The sequence below is a fragment of the Poromitra crassiceps genome (assembly GCF_964638095.1).
Source record: "Poromitra crassiceps genome assembly, chromosome: 20".
NCBI lineage: Eukaryota > Metazoa > Chordata > Actinopteri > Beryciformes > Melamphaidae > Poromitra > Poromitra crassiceps.
The window spans coordinates 11,814,154-11,834,176 of NC_139637.1; the positions used below are offsets into that span (position 1 = coordinate 11,814,154).

The 20,023-nt window shown below is 45.5% G+C and overlaps 2 protein-coding genes across 2 annotated transcripts in view; both read left to right on the forward strand.

The window, feature by feature from the left end:
• The window catches only part of LOC310794698 (uncharacterized protein), a 5,187-nt gene extending 4,264 nt beyond the window's left edge, over positions 1-923 (forward strand). The window contains exon 3 of the mRNA XM_083656705.1: positions 659-923. Coding sequence (XP_083512831.1) covers positions 659-890 — 232 coding nt within the window. The 3' untranslated portion in view covers positions 891-923. The remainder of the gene's footprint in view (positions 1-658) is intronic.
• An 8,325-nt stretch (positions 924-9,248) lies between these two features.
• Positions 9,249-13,450, forward strand: LOC310794601 (toll-like receptor 13). The gene is made up of 3 exons (XM_083656587.1): positions 9,249-10,368; positions 11,472-11,589; positions 12,431-13,450. The coding sequence occupies exons 1-3, from the start codon at positions 9,705-9,707 to the stop codon at positions 12,660-12,662; spliced, it is 1,014 nt and encodes a 337-aa protein (XP_083512713.1). The 5' UTR covers positions 9,249-9,704; the 3' UTR covers positions 12,663-13,450.
• Positions 13,451-20,023: the final 6,573 nt, after the last annotated feature.

A 20,023-nucleotide genomic window follows, 5' to 3' on the forward strand; every position in this document is an offset into this window, starting at 1 on the left:
ATAAGCTTCTTCCAGTAAAAGAATACAATAATTGTCCATAAAATGACTCCATAAAGCTCGTGTTAACAAACCTCACGAGGTGGCACACACAAACTTAGATGGCACAAACAAACCTAGGCCACCGTGGTCTAATGACATTTGGTAATGCAGAAGTGCAATGACGATTGGCGATGATTTTAATGAAATAATGGATCAAATTACGTTCCCCCCACGAGTCATATCATCGTCAGGCATCAGAAGCCTTTGATTATACTATAGACACGGTTTATGGAGAAATTGTATGGACATTTATTGCCTTTTTCTAAGCAGACTGTCCAGCTCCCCAGAGTTCACTTGAAGAAGCTTCTTCAGCATCGAGCCTGGAGAACTACGAGTTAGTACTGGCATGAGTCGATAATGATCACATTTTTGAGGGGTCAACTATTCCTTTAAAGGCCCATGGCACACCAATAAAACATTCTACAATAATGGTGTGCCATGGGTGTCTGTCCTTGTTTGGAGATATTTGGTCAGACTCCACATGTTCAATCCTTGTTTGTCTGTGTTTCGCCCGTGGCCCACCACCAATCAAACCTTATCCAACAACTGCCGGATAATGTTTGATTGGAGTGCCATGGCCTTGACTCTCCTAACTGTACGTCCTGTCCCGTGTGTGCAGCTTCCGTCTGTTAGACGAGCAGAAGGACGTGTTGATCCTCTTGTTTCTGGAGGAGATCCCGGCCTGGCGTCTGTCTCCCTGCTACCGCATGAGGAAGCTTCTGAAGAGACGCTCCTACCTGAGCTGGCCCCGGGCCGGCCAGCACCGAGGACTCTTCTGGCAGAATGTAAGGAGAGCGCTGGAGGCGGGGGACGGTCCCGACAAGTCCAAACACCTCCTCTCTCGACTGTGAAGGCTCATGGAGTACGGCACAAACACAGCAGAATAATGCCTACCACTGAGTTGGGGGTGACCTGAAGGACTGCTAGAGAACTCTGGGGACATAAATCCCAATTGCAGTTTCAAGCTCCAGAGCTACAGTCATGTGGCTTGCGAGGGATTGTGGGAAAAGAGGGAGGACACATTGTTAATAGGCTCGTTTGAATTGCTCACCTGGAAAGCAGACGAGAGCAGCCGAGCGTAGTCAGGCGAGGCGTCAACAAGTCGAACACTAACTGCTGCTTTTCTTCTTCTACAGTTTTGTTTAACAGCAGTTTGTAAACAAATTAAAACATGCATTAGTGCCAACCACTGCTCAAATGACACAGCCCTTCAGATTCCTTATTTTTATTTTTATGTAGGCATTACAGGTGGTATTTATGTAAAATATGGAGTGACAGCTTGGAATAGATATCAAATGTAAGTTTCTACACTTCACTGTGGGTTTGTGATGCACCTGTGTTGAACCAATGGGCGCTCAGCTCGATGCGTTTCTCGTCATCCTCTGTCATCCGCAGTCGGGCGCAGTTGGTGGGGAGCAACTGCGGCGCCTCGCTCCAAATCTGCGCCCGCCTCGCTCTCACGAGAGTCCCGTGGCTCACGCAGTCGGGCAGGCGGAGCAAGTCGGACAACTTTCTAACCATCATGCAACGGGGCAAGCAAGGCGCTGGTCGAATCTGCGCAGAATTTGCTCATCTCAAACGAGCCTATTGCTCCATCTCTGGTTTAGCCTAGGAGTTGCCTCTATGACCTGCCGGTGACCGCACACAGCTACCGCTGCTGCACCAACTAGCATACTCCATGTTGTAAAAACTCACCGGTAGCGAGCACACTCAAGGGAACGATAAAAACTTGTTTTTTGTGCACGGCAAAAACACACTGGTAAGAAGACAGAATGAGCCAGCACACTAAAAAATTTCCTTTTGCAAGTTTTAATCTCTCATCTGGGCAGCAGCAGCATGTGAATAAGGGCTCAGTATTGGAAACGACGCAATATTTAGGAATACTCTGCGGCCCAAACTTTGAGTAACAACATTGTGCATGAGGTGGGTACAGTTTTATTGTTGATAACGTGTATGTTGCTTGCCAGCCATTTTAGCCGAGCGTGCAGTTGACTCAGGGGTTGCTACGCCGAGACTCAGAATGAAGAATGAAGGCTGAGTCTCGTGTCGATTATAATACTAATCTACAGATCACCACATTTCAATAAATATAAAGTTTTTGCAGATTTTGAATTCTGTTGGTCATTTGTTTTGCTCTGTATGTATGCTGAATTGTTACAGATATCATCACATTTAATTTCAATAAATATAACACATTCAGATTTGAAGGCTGCTGGTCTGTTTTCCATCTTCCATCTCCATAGCTCCTCTCATCCTGGCATCATCTTTGTTGGCATCATTTATTGTTAAAAGCATTAAAACTTGCAAATAACAATATTCTCTGGTCACTGGTCACATATGTTCAAATGGTTCAAAGCAAATCTCTCAAAGTCTCAAATCTGTCAGCATTTGGCTTGTGTTATGATATCCTAGGTTGAACATGGTCAAACTAATTATCAGCAATTGGGTAGGCAATAACCTGTCTGTGGCTCCCTGTTGCAAAGGACTGTGGGTAGGCAATAACCTGTCTGTGGCTCCCTGCTGCAAAGGACTGTGGGTAGGCAATAATCTGTCTGTGGCTCCCTGCTGCAAAGGACTGTGGGTAGGCAATAACCTGTCTGTGGCTCCCTGCTGCAAAGGACTGTGGGTAGGCAATAACCTGTCTGTGGCTCCCTGCTGCAAAGGACTGTGGGTAGGCAATAACCTGTTTGTGGCTCCCTGCTGCAAAGGACTGTGGGTAGGCAATAACCTGTCTGTGGCTCCCTGCTGCAAAGGACTGTGGGTAGGCAATAACCTGTCTGTGGCTCCCTGCTGCAAAGGACTGTGGGTAGGCAATAACCTGTCTGTGGCTCCCTGCTGCAAAGGACTGTGGGTAGGCAATAACCTGTCTGTGGCTCCCTGCTGCAAAGGACTGTGGGTAGACAATAACCTGTCTGTGGCTCCCTGCTGCAAAGGACTGTGAGTATACAATAACCTGTCTGTGGCTCCCTGCTGGAGAGGATTGTGGGTAGCAATAACCTGTCTGTGGCTCCCTGCTGCAAAGGACTGTGGGTAGACAATAACCTGTCTGTGGCTCCCTGCTGCAAAGGACTCTGGGTAGACAATAACCTGTCTGTGGCTCCCTGCTGCAAAGGACTGTGGGTAGACAATAACCTGTCTGTGGCTACACACTGCAAAGGACTGTGGGTAGGCAATAACCTGTCTGTGGCTCCCTGTTGCAAAGGACTGTGGGTAGGCAATAACCTGTCTGTGGCTCCCTGCTGCAAAGGACTGTGGGTAGGCAATAATCTGTCTGTGGCTCCCTGCTGCAAAGGACTGTGGGTAGGCAATAATCTGTCTGTGGCTCCCTGCTGCAAAGGACTGTGGGTAGGCAATAACCTGTCTGTGGCTCCCTGCTGCAAAGGACTGTGGGTAGACAATAACCTGTCTGTGGCTCCCTGCTGCAAAGGACTGTGGGTAGGCAATAACCTGTTTGTGGCTCCCTGCTGCAAAGGACTGTGGGTAGGCAATAACCTGTCTGTGGCTCCCTGCTGCAAAGGACTGTGGGTAGGCAATAATCTGTCTGTGGCTCCCTGCTGCAAAGGACTGTGGGTAGGCAATAACCTGTCTGTGGCTCCCTGCTGCAAAGGACTGTGGGTAGGCAATAACCTGTCTGTGGCTCCCTGCTGCAAAGGATTGTGGGTATGCAATAATCTGTCTGTGGCTCCCTGCTGCAAAGGACTGTGGGTAGGCAATAACCTGTCTGTGGCTCCCTGCTGCAAAGGATTGTGGGTAGACAATAACCTGTCTGTGGCTCCCTGCTGCAAAGGACTGTGGGTAGACAATAACCTGTCTGTGGCTCCCTGCTGCAGAGGATTGTGGGTAGCAATAACCTGTCTGTGGCTCCCTGCTGCAAAGGACTGTGGGTAGACAATAACCTGTCTGTGGCCCCCTGCTGCAAAGGACTCTGGGTAGACAATAACCTGTCTGTGGCTCCCTGCTGCAAAGGACTGTGGGTAGACAATAACCTGTCTGTGGCTACACACTGCAAAGGACTGTGGGTAGGCAATAACCAACCTGTCTGTGGCTCCCTGCTGCAAAGGACTGTGGGTAGGCAATAACCAACCTGTCTGTGGCTCCCCACTGCAAAGGCCTCTGGGTAGACAATAACCTGTCTGTGGCTCCCTGCTGCAAAGGACTGTGGGTAGGCAATAACCTGTCTGTGGCTCCCTGCTGCAAAGGACTGTGGGTAGACAATAACCTGTCTGTGGCTCCCTGCTGCAAAGGACTGTGGGTAGGCAATAACCTGTCTGTGGCTCCCTGCTGCAAAGGACTGTGGGTAGGCAATAACCTGTCTGTGGCTCCCTGCTGCAAAGGACTGTGGGTAGGCAATAACCTGTCTGTGGCTCCCTGCTGCAAAGGACTCTGGGTAGGCAATAACCTGTCTGTGGCTCCCTGCTGCAAAGGACTGTGGGTAGGCAATAACCTGTCTGTGGCTCCCTGCTGCAAAGGACTCTGGGTAGACAATAACCTGTCTGTGGCTCCCTGCTGCAAAGGACTGTGGGTAGGCAATAACCTGTCTGTGGCTCCCTGCTGCAAAGGACTGTGGGTAGACAATAACCTGTCTGTGGCTCCCTGCTGCAAAGGACTGTGGGTAGGCAATAACCTGTCTGTGGCTCCCTGCTGCAAAGGACTGTGGGTAGGCAATAACCTGTCTGTGGCTCCCTGCTGCAAAGGACTGTGGGTAGGCAATAACCTGTCTGTGGCTCCCTGCTGCAAAGGACTCTGGGTAGGCAATAACCTGTCTGTGGCTCCCTGCTGCAAAGGACTGTGGGTAGGCAATAACCTTTCTGTGGCTCCCTGCTGCAAAGGACTCTGGGTAGACAATAACCTGTCTGTGGCTCCCTGCTGCAAAGGACTGTGGGTAGGCAATAACCTGTCTGTGGCTACACACTGCAAAGGACTGTGGGTAGGCAATAACCTGTCTGTGGCTCTCTGCTGCAAAGGACTGTGGGTAGGCAATAACCTCTCTGGGGCTCCCCGCTGCAAAGGCCTCTGGGTAGACAATAACCTGTCTGCGGCTCCACGCTGCAAACAACTATGGAATACTAAATTTTATGTTTTTTTATTATCTGTCCCTGATGTCAGGGCTGAATTAAGCAAATGCATCTTCACGGACTGTGTTTTATTTATTTAGTCAAGACATTAACACGTTTGACCAGTAATTGGGCTTCTTCCTCTTTTTTTGAAGCATTTAAAAAATGCTACGTTCCTCTCTCCTTTACCTGATTTTGAGTGTATTTTGATTTTGCTGGTCTGCAACTTTTATGTTTCATGAATTGATACTGCATCTTCTAAATGGTCTAAATGGTCTCCCTTGAAAATAAATGTAAATTTAAATGGGACTAATAAGGTAAAATGACAAGGCTATAGGTATATTACCAAAGGACAAATGTAACATTACTTTAAGTCCTATTACATTGCTATCACAATCTTCAGGGATAGTCATTACATTTATAGTGACATCTTAAAGGGACACTCCTCCGATTTTCAATGCTGATTTATTTTGCACATAATCTCACACATAATAAAACTATAAACAGTTTTTCAGACATTCATTTAGGTTGACAGTAATTGAGAGTTGATTTGAGTGAAGTTGTGGACCAGTGATGTCATTCATGCACAAATGACATCACAATTTGATTCAAATCAAATCTCAATAACTGTCAAACTAAATGAATGTCTGAAAAACTGTTTAAAGTTTTCTGATACTTTTTTAATCATACAAAGCTGGTTGAAAATCGGTGGAGTGTTGCTTTAAGTTAGCTAATGTTAGCAAAATGCTAGCTAACTAGCTAGCTAACATATAGCTACATCAAGAGCCTAATCAGATCACCAACTTCCTCCATGTCTGGCTAACGATAATTCATGTCACCGATATCTCGATTGGTATCTAACACTTTTTAATCTGCCTTTTATGTTGTGTGTGTGTGTGTGTGTGTGTGCGTGTGTGTGTGGTGTTGCCAACCTTAATAATGAAGTGAAACCACCAGTGCTGTGGGGAAGTCACGCTGTTTCCTTCGCGTTTTAAGCGTGACTTTAGACCACAAGACGGAACTCCTCAGTGTCTGACATGCCCACATGATCCAACGTGTCCACTCCCCACGCACTCACGTGGCTCATTGGCTGCCCACTCCCCACGCACTCACAGCTCATTGGCTGCCCACTCCCCACGCACTCACAGCTCATTGGCTGAGAAGCCAATGTCAGCCAGGAGCGCGATGCAAAAGGAGGCCACTGGGTTTTCTGTCACCGAGTCGACTGGAGAGCAGAAGACCAGAGGACCGGAGACAGGCTGGGAGGAGAGGCAGGTGAGGGGGAGATCAGTGTTAAAGGGACAGCTCAACATAAAATCCAAAATACATATTTTTCCTCTCACCTGTAGTGCTATTTATCCATCTATATTGTTTTGTGTTAGTTGCCTGAGTTTTGGAGATATCAGCTGTAGAGATGGTTGCCTTCTCTTCAATATGTACAATGGAACTGGATGGCACTCGGCTTGTGGTACTCAAAGAAACAAAAAAATACATTTGAAAAACTCAACAGCAATGTCTCTTTCCAGAAATCATGACCCGGTTACTCAAGATAATCCACAGACTTTGTTGTAAGCAGTTTCATGTAGGAACTATTTTATTTTGTATGAAGCTAGCAGCTAGCGGGTGTAGTTCGGTCAAAAGAAAATAGTTCCTACATGAAACTGCTCATAACAAGGTCTGTGGATTATCTTGAGTAACTGGGTCATGATTTCTGGAAAGAGACATTGCTGTTGAGTTTATCAAATGTATTTCTTTGGTACTTTGAGCACCACAAGCCGAGTGCCATCCAGTTCCATTGTATTGGAGAGAAGGCAGAAACTCTGCGGCCGATATCTCCAAAACTCAGGCAAATAACACAAAAATATAAAGATGGATGCACTGCAGGTGAGAGGGAAAATATGTATTTTGGATTTTAGGTTGAGATGTTCCTTTAAGTAACATATACGCCATGAAGATGACATGAGGTTTGCTAGTTCCTTTATCTTCATTTGGCCCTAACCTTTAAATGGTTGTGCATGTTCTATAAACATTAATGAACCGTAATTAACCATTTATTAATGCTTTGTGAGAATGAATATAATGACCCAATTAAAATGTTTGGGTGAACTATAATTCCTCTAGGAGGACTGAGCGGCAAATGAAGTGTTTGACCAGACCCCCTGAAACCTACGACCGTGCCTTGAATATAAAATGTTATGGTTACTAATGTTATTACTGTTATTGTTAATTACAATGAGGTGAATTAGAAATACAGTAGAATAAATATATAATATGATCATGAACATTAAGCTTACTTCCCACCTGTAACTTGTAACTACTAATTAACATAACATATAAAGATTATTTATGGGCATCCGCAATATACGGCACAGACCCGAAAAGCACCGGAACAGATGACAATAACGATGACAATGTTCTGATGTTAATGTACCAGTTAAGCATGACAGGAAACAATGATGATAATGTCGATAATGTGAATGACAATGATGACGATGTTGATGACAATGGTGATGACGATGTTGTTGACGATGATGATGATGACTGTAACGGAACATAACTGAGCTCAAGCATTTGACCGTGTGTACTTGTACATCCGTGTGACAATAAACATCTTGTATCTTGTAGCGTCCTCCAAGCGAACATCTTGCCCCTCGCCATATCGGGCCACACTAGACGTCGCATAACAAACTCAACTGTAGCGTTTGTTTTCTTTTCTATTCTCCTCAGATCTGCCATGACCAACAGTGTCATCAGCAGCAGCTAACCTCCACATCAGAGTAACTCAGCAGGATGGTCACCACACGGACAGGACGTCGCTCTCCAGATTTTCACTGGAGTTTCCCTGTCCTCCTTCTGTCCTGTCTGCTTCATATTAACCCCTTGCTGGCTTACTCACTGAAAGACTGCGATGTGGATTACTCTGACCATGTGGCTGATGTTAATGTTTCATGCAACGATCGTGAGCTCACTGCCGTTCCTGACGACATTCCAACAAAGGCAACATCGCTAGATCTCACGTTCAATGACCTTTTAAAGATCAACAGGGCAGACTTTAAAGATTTTTCAAAGCTCAGAGCTCTATATCTGGGTGGTAATGGGATTTCACATATAGATGATAGAGCATTTGTGGACTTGGCAGAGTTAAGGGTGCTTAACATATACGGAAATAAACTTACAAACCTGACACACAAAATGTTTCAGGGTCTGTCCAGTTTAATAGAGCTATCACTGGACAGTAACCACATTGAATATATATCTCCCTTGGCTTGTCAGTCGCTGCACAGCTTAAAGACAGTATCACTGTTCCAAAACAACCTACATCAAATGGCTGACATTATCCCTCTCTTACAACTACCAAGCTTACATGACTTGGACATTACAGTTAACCTCAACTTCACCTCTTTTCAATCGAATGACCTGCCGTTTAACTTCTCAGAGCTCAGAGGGTTGGCCTTAGGTCCACTGAAGAAGTTCAGCATCACAAGAGACAAATTTCCTCATCTTCAACGTATCTTCCTGATCGACAGTGGAGACATTGAGTGGGACGTACCAGACAAGTCTTTTTTAAGGAGCTTAACTGATTTGTATTTAGAAGTAGGAAAGAGTTTTGAGGCCTTCAGAGAGGTGCTGCAGACTGCTGATTCAGTGGAACATCTATGGCTAGTGAGTATGAGCAAGCTGATGATAGATAGGGGTTTGGTTGACATTGCCTGCCAAATTCCTGCGCTGAGAACTCTTCAACTGTTCTGCAATCCTGCCACTGTGGATGATAAACTGCTGCAGTCTTGCACTCAGCTTACTGAGCTGGATTTAAGCAACAATGATCTGACTAACCTGTCTAAAGATTCACTTAGATCCATGAAGCAGCTCAAGCATCTGGACCTCAGCTACAACGGTCTGTCTGAAGTGCCTCTTGCACTCAGAGGTGTTTCCACACTTGAAAGCCTAGATCTGAGTTATAATCATATCGTGGAGCTACGTTGCTCCGACTTCCTGAATCTGACAGGATTGACCAAACTTGTTCTGAGGTCCAATCTTATTTCAGAACTCGAGGGATGTGTTTTTCAAAATTTGAATAGTTTGAAAGTATTAAATATTGGACAAAACAAGGTTTGTAGCTTCAAACTCAGCCTACCGAAACTAGAAGTTTTGAATTTATCTGGGCAATTGGCAAGGATCACAAAGGGACATTTTAGAAATTTGTCTTCCCTCAGGTCTTTGGATTTAGAATCAGACACTCGATCAGAGCTGTATTGGTCTTTAGAAGGACTGGATGATCTCAGGACTCTCAATCTGTCAGCAATCTCTTACAGTTCCAGGTTACTAGGCTGGTTCACAAGACTGCAACACTTAGAAAATCTAACACTAAATGTGATTTTAGAAGAGGACCCCATTAAATTGAATGAGAACAATGAGCCACCTTTCACACATTTATCTTCCTTGAAGAATCTTATAATCAAAGTGTATCAACTTGATGATCGCACGTTTAACATCCCACCAGATCTGCTTAAAGGTCTGAAATCTTTAGAGCACTTTGCAGCTGAGAATGTCTTCACCAATTCACCATCCCCAGAGACATTTAAACACACTCCTCATCTGAAGAGTCTTGTAATGAGAAACAGCGATCTGTCAGATCTGAACCATACACTGTTTCAGCCAATCCCAAACCTGGAGGCTCTGGATCTTTCCAACAGTAAACTCAGGTCATTGGATTTTCTGGCCAAGGCAAACCTGAGTAAACTCACCTGGTTGAAAGTGAGTCAGAATGAACTGACAGTGATCGATGAGACTGTCTTCCATTCCCTCCCTGCTCTAACATATCTGGACCTGCTTGGTAACCCTTTCAGTTGCTGCTATAATTCTGGCTTTAACAACTGGGTGAGCAACACTCAAACACAGGTTGTTAATGCCCACCAATACACTTGCACTGATCCTCGTAATCAAACGGTAACTAAGTTGCTAGACTTTGACGACGACTCCTGTTTGACGGACGCTAGCTTCCCCTGCTTCATTTGCAGCACTTCTTTGATTGTGCTAACTCTGCTCACATCCTTTACCTACCACTTTCTGAGGTTGCATCTAGCCTACACCTACTACCTCTTCCTGGCCTTCCTTTATGACAGCAGGAGGAGGAAGAAGGGAGCTCCTCTCCACTATGATGCCTTTATCTCCTACAACGTTCATGATGAAGCCTGGATTCTCAGAGAGATGCTTCCCGTGCTGGAAGGAGAGCAGGGCTGGAGACTCTGTCTGCACCACAGAGACTTCCAACCAGGTAGAGGCTGTCTGTCTGTCTGTCTGCCTGTCTGTCTGACTGTCTGTCTGTCTGTCTGTCTGTCTGTCTGTCTGTCTGCCTTCCTGTCTGTCTGTCTGTCTGTCTGTCTGCCTTCCTGTCTGTCTGTCTGTCTGTCTGTCAGTCTGCCTTCCTGTCTGTCTGTCTGTCTGTCTGTCTGTCTGTCTGTCTGCCTTCCTGTCTGTCTGTCTGTCTGTCTGTCTGTCTGCCTTCCTGTCTGTCTGTCTGTCTGTCTGTCTGCCTTCCTGTCTGTCTGTCTGTCTGTCTGTCTGTCTGTCTGTCTGTCTATACTGTATATCGGTGTGCTGATATTGGCCTGGCCATCACCAATACAATGAAGGGTATCAGTCTGTAAAACCTACAATAAAACCTGCCTCATTTACCTTAAAGCCCCTGGAAAGGCAATTCCGTGATTTTGAATTTGTGGTCTTGAATGCAAATATAATCTTATAAAAACTATATACAAAATATAGTGGGCAATCTTTCAAAACAGAGTCCTGAGAAATGATTTGAGCAGCCTGATTGGTTGTTTTTTAGCTCTGTTTTATAATAATTGTGAATGTTTTTCTAAACCCATAATTGGGGTGGGTAATTACTGTATGTGATGGTAAACTGTGAGTCGTATAAAAAAAGATATTTGAGACTGGGTTGCGAGAGGCTGTAAGGAGCTGATAACCCATCTAAGAATTTAATTGTCTGGTGTTTTGATGTCCCAGATGGTCTAAATGACTTTCAGAGAATGTAGAGAACACCGCTACTTATGATGTTACGTCTTCAATTATAGCAAAGCACAACAGCGCCATCTAGCCTTCTGGTGGTGTATGGTCATGGAAACCAAGGAATTAGTGAGGCCACGCACACATGATCATATACCCACGTCAACTGTGTTGGGTCAGTCCCCAGTCCCCACAAATATGAAATATGTAACGGTGGAGAGGTCCGAGCCACCGTGCCTATTGTTGTGACCTCAGATTGATAGTCAGAGCAAAGTAAAGAGGAGGCAGATCAGAGCTAAGGAGAGAGGTAGAAGGGATTATTAAATCTTCATTCAGTAGAAATCAGTGATTTTGCCGTTGCTTCCCCAGGTAAGCCCATCATCGAGAACATTACAGAGGCCATCTACGGCAGCAGGAAGACCATCTGTGTGATCAGCCGTCGCTACCTGGAGAGCGAGTGGTGCTCCAGGGAGATCCAGATGGCCAGGTGGGGGCGCTGCCTCTCTGTTCTCACATACAGCAGCACTTCTTGCGCTGTCTCCCCACTTCCCCGAGCCGTTCAGTCCTCCTAGAGGAATTATAGTTCACCCAAACATTTTAATTGGGTCATTCTACTCCTTCTCATGCAAGTAGAAACTCAGGTGTTTTTTCTTCATAAAACTTGGAGTTCTACAGGCTTGCTGATGGATGAGCTTCTTCCAGTAATAACAATAATTGTCCATAAAATTACTCCATAAAGCTTGTGTTAACAAACCTCACGAGATGGCACACACAAACCTAGGCCACCATGGTCTAGTGACGTTTGGTAATGCAGAAGTGCGTGCAATGACGATTGGCGAGGATTTTCATGAAATAATGGATCAAATTACTTTTCCCCCCCCCACGAGTCATAGAGTCATCGTCAGGTATCAGAAGACTTTGATTATACTAGACATGCTTTATGAAGAAATGTTATGGACATCTATTGCCTTTTTCTAAGCAGACTGTCCAGCTCCCCAGAGTTCACTTGAAGAAGCTTCTCCAGCAGCGAGCCTGGAGAACTACGAGTTAGTACTGGCATGAGTCGATAATGATCACATTTTTGAGGGGTCAACTATTCCTTTAAAGGCCCATGGCACACCAATCCAACATTCTACAACAATGGTGTGCCATGGGTGTCTGTCCTTGTTTGGAGATATTTGGTCAGACTCCACATGTTCAATCCTCGTTTGTCTGTGTTTAGCCCGTGGCCCACCAATCAAACATTATCCAACAACTGCCGGATAATGTTTGATTGGAGTGCCATGGCCTTGACTCTCCTAACTGTACGTCCTGTCCCGTGCGTGCAGCTTCCGTCTGTTAGATGAGCAGAAGGACGTGTTGATCCTCTTGTTTCTGGAGGAGATCCCGGCCTGGCGGCTGTCTCCCTGCTACCGCATGAGGAAGCTTCTGAAGAGACGCTCCTACCTGAGCTGGCCCCGGGCCGGCCAGCACCGAGGACTCTTCTGGCAGAATGTAAGGAGAGCGCTGGAGGCGGGGGATGGTCCCGACAAGTCCAAACACCTCCTCTCTCGACTGTGAAGGCTCATGAAGTACGGCACAAACACAGCAGAATAATGCCTACCACTGAGTTGGGGGTGACCTGAAGGACTGCTAGAGAACTCTGACTACTAGGGGACATAAATCCCAATTGCAGTTTCAAGCCCCAGAGCTACAGTCATGTGGCTTGAAGGGATTGTGGGAAAAGAGGGGGGACACATTGCTACATCTCTGGTTTAGCCTACGAGTTGCCTCTATGACCTGCCGGTGACCGCACACAGCTACCGCTGCTGCACCAACTAGCATACTCCATGTTGTAAAAAGTCACCGGTAGCGAGCATACTCAAGGGAACGATAAAAACTTGTTTTTTGTGCACGGCAAAAACACGCTGGTAAGAAGAGAAAATGAGCCAGCAGACTAAAAATTTTCCTTTTCCAAGTTTTAATCTCTCATCTGGGCAGCAGCAGGAACGGACGTTTCAGCCCACAGGCATCTGGCATGTGAATAAGGGCTCAGTATTGGAAACGACGCAATATTTAGGAACACTCTGGGGTCCAAACTTTGAGTAACAACATTGTGCATGAGGTGGGTACAGTTTTATTGTGATTGATAACGTGTATGTTGCTTGCCAGCCATTTTAGCCGAGCGTGCAGTTGACTCAGGGGTTGCTATGCCGAGACTCAGAATGAAGAATGAAGGCTGAGTCTCGTGTCGATTATACTACTAATCTACAGATCACCACATTTCAATAAATATAAAGTTTTTGCAGATATTGAATTCTGTTGGTCATTTGTTTTGCTCTGTATGTATGCTGAATTGTTACAGATATCATCACATTTAATTGCAATAAATATAACACATTCAGATTTGAAGGCTGCTGATCTGTTTTCCATCTTCATGTCTTCATACTGTACCTCCTCTCGTCCTGGCTGGGGTGGTCCAAGCTTCAGTTTGTATTCACTCGACATCAACAATCTTTATAATATCACCATCTTATCATTTTATACAACCTGCCTCTGAATGGGCTCATCCTGCGACCATATTTGTGATGCATTCTGATGATTCAGATATATGATTTATCAAAGTAGGGGAGAACAGGGACGAAGGAAAGCACTTTTTGTTTTTTTTGTCATTGTGTAAAGATTGTTTCAGCTGGAGTTACAATATTTTTATGTAAGCAACCTACACATGTCCTCTGGCATTACCAACCGTAGTTTCGTTCCATGGGTCAATACATCAGACGTCATCAGATGGCAACCAGAAGCTGCGCAATGCTTCATTTGTCCCACAGTGGAGGGACAAATAAAGCACAGGCGAGGGACTAATGGAGCGGTTGTGAAAAAGGCACAAAAACAGCCAGGTAACAATTTTTTTCTGGCATTAACATACAATTCCTTCATCTTTTAGTCATCTAAGAAACTATAAGTAATATGAAATACATTTTAGTATGTTATATGTTGCAAATTAATATAATTATAACTTCTATCTATATATTTTGCTGATGTGATCAATATTCTACCTCCCTTAAATGGCTTATCCAAAGAAATATTTGAAAATGTATATTTCTTGTCATGTAATAGATTACAATACCATATTAAATATTTACAATTTAGCCAAAAGGCACATGCCACTGGTGTCCTACAGGGATTAAATGAAGCATGCCATCGTAATTAAGGGGTGTACAGTTCACTCACCTGATCAGCAACCACATTTACTGGTAAGATAAGTGTGCTACAGTTTTTTCTCTAGCAAGTCTAGTGTAGGCTAATAATCATAGGCTATAGAAATGCAGGATAACATGCATGACAATAATGAGTTTGTCCTTTCATTGTCCTGCAAGCACAACGGCAGAGTGCTCTATTCGTCCCCCATGCAGCCCACGCGTTTCTTCTGCCGGTAAACAAACTGCCGAGTTTGGAAAATGTCACCGGAAAAGAGTTGATAAGAGGCAAACGGGCGACATCCTTTTGCCACCAAAAATGTGATTGACATCGACATAGTGTCTTCAGCTCGGTATTTTCACAGCAATAAGAGCAGCAATAAAATCCACGTGAAATTAAGAGAAGATAAGAGAAGATGAGATAAGATAAGATAAGATAAGATAAGATAAGATAAGATAAGTTAAGATAAGATAAGATAAGGTGAAAGTTAAAGGAACACTCCGCCCATTTTCAACCAGCTTTGTATCATTAGAACATCAGTAGTATATCAGAAAACTGTAAACGGTTTTGAAGTCTGTCATTTCATTTGACAGTTATTGAGTGTTAAAGTGTGGACCAGTGACATCACTGGTCCACACTAACTCAAATTAATAACTTATTCACTCAAATCAACTCTCAATAACTGTCAAACTAGATGAATGATGTATAGTTTGACAGATATTGAGAGTTGATTTGAGTTAATGAGTTATTAATTTGAGTTAGTGTGGACCAGTGATGTCACTGGTCCACACTTTAACACTCAATAACTGTCAAATTAAATGACAGACTTCAAAACCGTTTACAGTTTTCTGATATACTGTACTACTGATGTTCTAATAATACAAAGCTGGTTGAAAATGGGCGGAGTGTTCCTTTAAGTGATCGTCATGGGGGAATTGGATCACTGCAGCAGCATTGAATAGAAGAGGAAATAAACAGGATATAGAGAAGATACATAAATATACAATTACTGATGGAAGATGGCGCAATAAGGCCAATGCCAATAAGGAGATCCTTTTGGCTTGAAACAAATCTTGAATTGACAAGTGATGGATTTAGAGATTAACAGACAGATCTATGCATTTACACTGCAGAAGTGAAGCATATGTGCAGCGTGTACCAATATGCAGCATTGGGGCTATGTTCACATTGCAACTGAAAGTGTCCCAAATCAGATCTGTGCACAAAATGTGATCAGTCAAGCCTCCGTTATTATTAAAGGTCCCATATCATGTAAAACAGGATTCTGCTTGCCTCTGTGATGAGAAAGGTGTTGGATGGTCTTATCTGAACATGGTGAAAGTATCAAAACGCACGGTCACCAACTAAATCCACATAATCCATATGAGAAAAGCCAGCCTCTAAACGAGCTGTTTGGACTTCCCTAAAGGCTGAAACATACGTCCGCCTCGACTTGGAGCCTTGCCGGCGGCAGCTGGTCCTATAAACTCAAACGTCAGCTTGATGAGGGGTCTCAGGAGAGTCCCCAGCAAAATTAGTAAATTGTGTGATTTCACTAGGATTTCAATGACTAGAAGTTAGTCCAAGGAGATAATGTAGTGAATATACTTGGTATAGCTTTCACTCTCTCCTGTTATCTCCCCATCTATATTATATTATACTCGCGCTGTTCACATCAGCTGCGTCGAGTGAGGCGCACCCCACGGTGCATTCGGCGAGGGGTTTGACGCGGAAGTATAAGTTAAGTTAAGTTATCCTTTATTTATCCCCATGGGGAAATTCATCCTCTGCATTTGACCCATCCTCTAGTAGGAACCTTCCTAGAACTAGGAGCAGTGGGCAGCTGCAGTGCAGCGCCCGGGGACCAACTCCTGTTCTTTTGCCAGTGCCTTGTTCAGGGGCACTGACAGGAGTATTATGTAACCCTAACATACATGCCTTTGATGGTGGGAGGAAACTGGAGCGCCCGGAGGAAACCCACGCGGACACGGGGAGAACATGCAAACTCCACACAGAAAGGACCTGGGACGGAGCGGGGTTTGAACCCAGGACCTTCTTGCTGTGAGGCAACAGTACTAACCACTGAGCCACCGTGCCGCCATGTGATTGTCAAGGCCTTAACTTTGTAGCATCACAAAGGTTCACTCATTGTCATTTTTGTAGGAAATAATACATGTTTTTTAAGTGATGCAGCCACTTCTAGTGACATGTGTGACCGTTTCAGCAGAGATGTGGCCCGAGATGTAGACTAGGCGCCCCCCCCCAACCACTTCCCCCCGGCTCTACAAGGAAGCGAGAGTGGAGACGGAAAGCCACTCAAAGCCGGTGAAACACGCGCACACACACACACACACACACACACACACACACACACACACACACACACACACACACACACACACACACACACACACACACACACACACACACAGTGCCAGAGATAGGGGAGAGGGGTGGGGAGAAGGGTATGACCCACGCAAACCTGCACCACTTACTTCAACACCCAAGTGGTTGAGCGGTTGTCATTGTATATTATATTAAAGAGACAGCGACAGAAACAACCTGTTTTTGGCAAGGCTCCGAGAGATGCTGGAAAATCAACCATGTAGGATTGAGAGTGGTTTTGCATTGGTACATGACACCACACACACACACACACACGCACACGCACACGCACACGCACACACACACACACACACACACACACACGCAGCTTTGAATGGACCTCAAGACATCAAATAAAACAGTGGAAAGTGGAGAATGTAGGACCTATACATTCAATCATGATAGTGTAGAATTAGCTGTTCAACATCATCAGACGTACAAATGGAGGGACATCTGTACAGAAATGTGGCCAGTGTCATTTATAAAAAAAGCGCTTTGTTAGCCATGATGCTGGCGGTTCAGTCATGTGAATGTGGTCCAGACTGGGAACTGAAGCCCGTCACAACAGAACCGAAACCGCTGAAAAATGCCATCCACATAACCCACAATCTTTGAGTGCAAATATTGCATGTCTCCGCTTGAGGTGCGCTTCATTAGGGCCGGCCGACACAGAAAGCCATGCTGCATGATTCTATTCGGAAAGGTTTCAATGGGCTTTGACGAGTGAAATCAAGCGCATAGCGGACTGTGGTGTCACGGAGGCGCTGATGAGATCCTACGCTCATTTGCATGAGAGGCCAGGGCACCCTTCACAAAGCAGCCAGGGCACCCTTCACAAAGCAGCCAGGGCACCCATCACAAAGCAGCCAGGGCACCCTTCACAAAGCAGCCAGGGCACCCATCACAAAGCAGCCAGGGCACCCTTCACCAAGCAGCCAGGGCACCCTTCACAAAGCAGCCAGGGCACCCATCACAAAGCAGCCAGGGCACCCTTCACCAAGCAGCCAGGGCACCCTTCACAAAGCAGCCAGGGCACCCATCACAAAGCAGCCAGGGCACCCATCACAAAGCAGCCAGGGCACCCTTCACCAAGCAGCCAGGGCACCCTTCACCAAGCAGTCAGCACACCCTTCACAAAGCAGCCAGCGCACCCTTCACAAAGCAGCCAGGGCACCCTTCACAAAGCAGTCAGGGCACCCTTCACAAAGCAGTCAGGGCACCCTTCACAAAGCAGTCAGGGCACCCTTCACAAAGCAGCCAGGGCACCCTTCACAAAGCAGCCAGGGCACCCTTCACAAAGCAGTCAGGGCACCCTTCACAAAGCAGTCAGGGCACCCTTCACAAAGCAGTCAGGGCACCCTTCACAAAGCAGCCAGGGCACCCTTCACAAAGCAGTCAGGGCACCCTTCACAAAGCAGCCAGGGCACCCTTCACAAAGCAGCCAGGGCACCCTTCACAAAGCAGTCAGGGCACCCTTCACAAAGCAGCCAGGGCACCCTTCACAAAGCAGCCAGGGCACCCTTCACAAAGCAGTCAGCGCACCCTTCACAAAGCAGTCAGGGCACCCTTCACAAAGCAGCCAGGGCACCCTTCACAAAGCAGCCAGGGCACCCTTCACCAAGCAGTCAGGGCACCCTTCACAAAGCAGCCAGGGCACCCTTCACAAAGCAGCCAGGGCACCCTTCACAAAGCAGTCAGGGCACCCTTCACCAAGCAGCCAGGGCACCTTTCACAAAGCAGTCAGGGCACCCTTCACCAAGCAGCCAGGGCACCCTTCACAAAGCAGTCAGGGCACCCTTCAGAAGGCAGCCAGCCTATAGTCAACATGGCCTCTCATCTCTATATCACCTGCTCGCACGTCTTCTCTTTCCCCACACACACACACACACACACACACACACACACACACACACACACACACACACACACACACACACACACACACACACACACAGAGTTCCCCCCCCCCCCCAGTAGCTGCTCTCCAGCCTCCTTAGTATTCTGATGTGGTTGGTGATTCTCTGTCAACATTTGACTTCACAGGCGATGGGGATCAGACTCACACAGAGGGAGGCCACCTGTCTGTGGCTCCCTGCTGCAAAGGACTGTGGGTAGACAATAACCTGTCTGTGGCTCCCTGCTGCAAAGGACTGTGGGTAGACAATAACCTGTCTGTGGCTCCCTGCTGCAAAGGACTGTAACCTGTCTGGGGTTCCCCGCTGCAAAGGCCTCTGGGTAGACAATAACCTGTCTGCGGCTCCACGCTGCAAACAACTATGGAATACTAAATTTTATGTTTTTTTATTATCTGTCCCTGATGTCAGGGCTGAATTAAGCAAATGCATCTTCACGGACTGTGTTTTATTTATTTAGTCAAGACATTAACACATTTGACCAGTAATTGGGCTTCTTCCTCTTTCTTTAAGCATTTAAAAAATGCTACGTTCCTCTCTCCTTTACCTGATTTTGAGTGTATTTTGATTTTGCTGGTCTGCAACTTTTATGTTTCATGAATTGATACTGCATCCTCTAAGCTAAATGGTCTCCCTTGAAAATAAATGTAAATTTAAATGGGACTAATAAGGTAAAATGACAAGGCTATAGGTATATTACCAAAGGACAAATGTAACATTACTTTAAGTCCTATTACATTGCTATCACAATCTTCAGGGACAGTCATTACATTTATAGTCACATCTTAAAGGGACACTCCGCCGATTTTCAATGCTGATTTATTTTGCACATAATCTCACACATAATAAAACTATAAACAGTTTTTCAGACATTTAGTTGATTTGAGTGAAGTTGTGGACCAGTGATGTCATTCCTGCACAAATGACATCACAATTTGATTCAAATCAAATCTCAATAACTGTCAAACTAAATGAATGTCTGAAAAACTGTTTAAAGTATTCTGATACTTTTTTAATCATACAAAGCTGGTTGAAAATCGGTGGAGTGTTGCTTTAAGTTAGCTAATGCTAGCAAAATGCTAGCTAACTAGCTAGCAAACATATCACTACATCAAGAGGAGTTAGCCAATCAGATCACCAACTTCCTCCATGTCTGGCTAACGATAATTCATGTCACCGATATCTCGATTTGTATCTAACACTTTTTAATTTGCCTTTTATGTTGTGTGTGTGCGTGCGTGTGTGTGTGTGTGTGTGGTGTTGCCAACCTTAATAATGAAGTGAAACCACCAGTGCTGTGGGGAAGTCACGCTGTTTCCTTCGTGTTTCAGCGTGACTTTAGACCACAAGACGGAACCCCTCTCTGCTCAGTGTCTGACATGCCCACATGATCCAACGTGTCCACTCCCCACGCACTCACAGCTCATTGGCTGCCCACTCCCC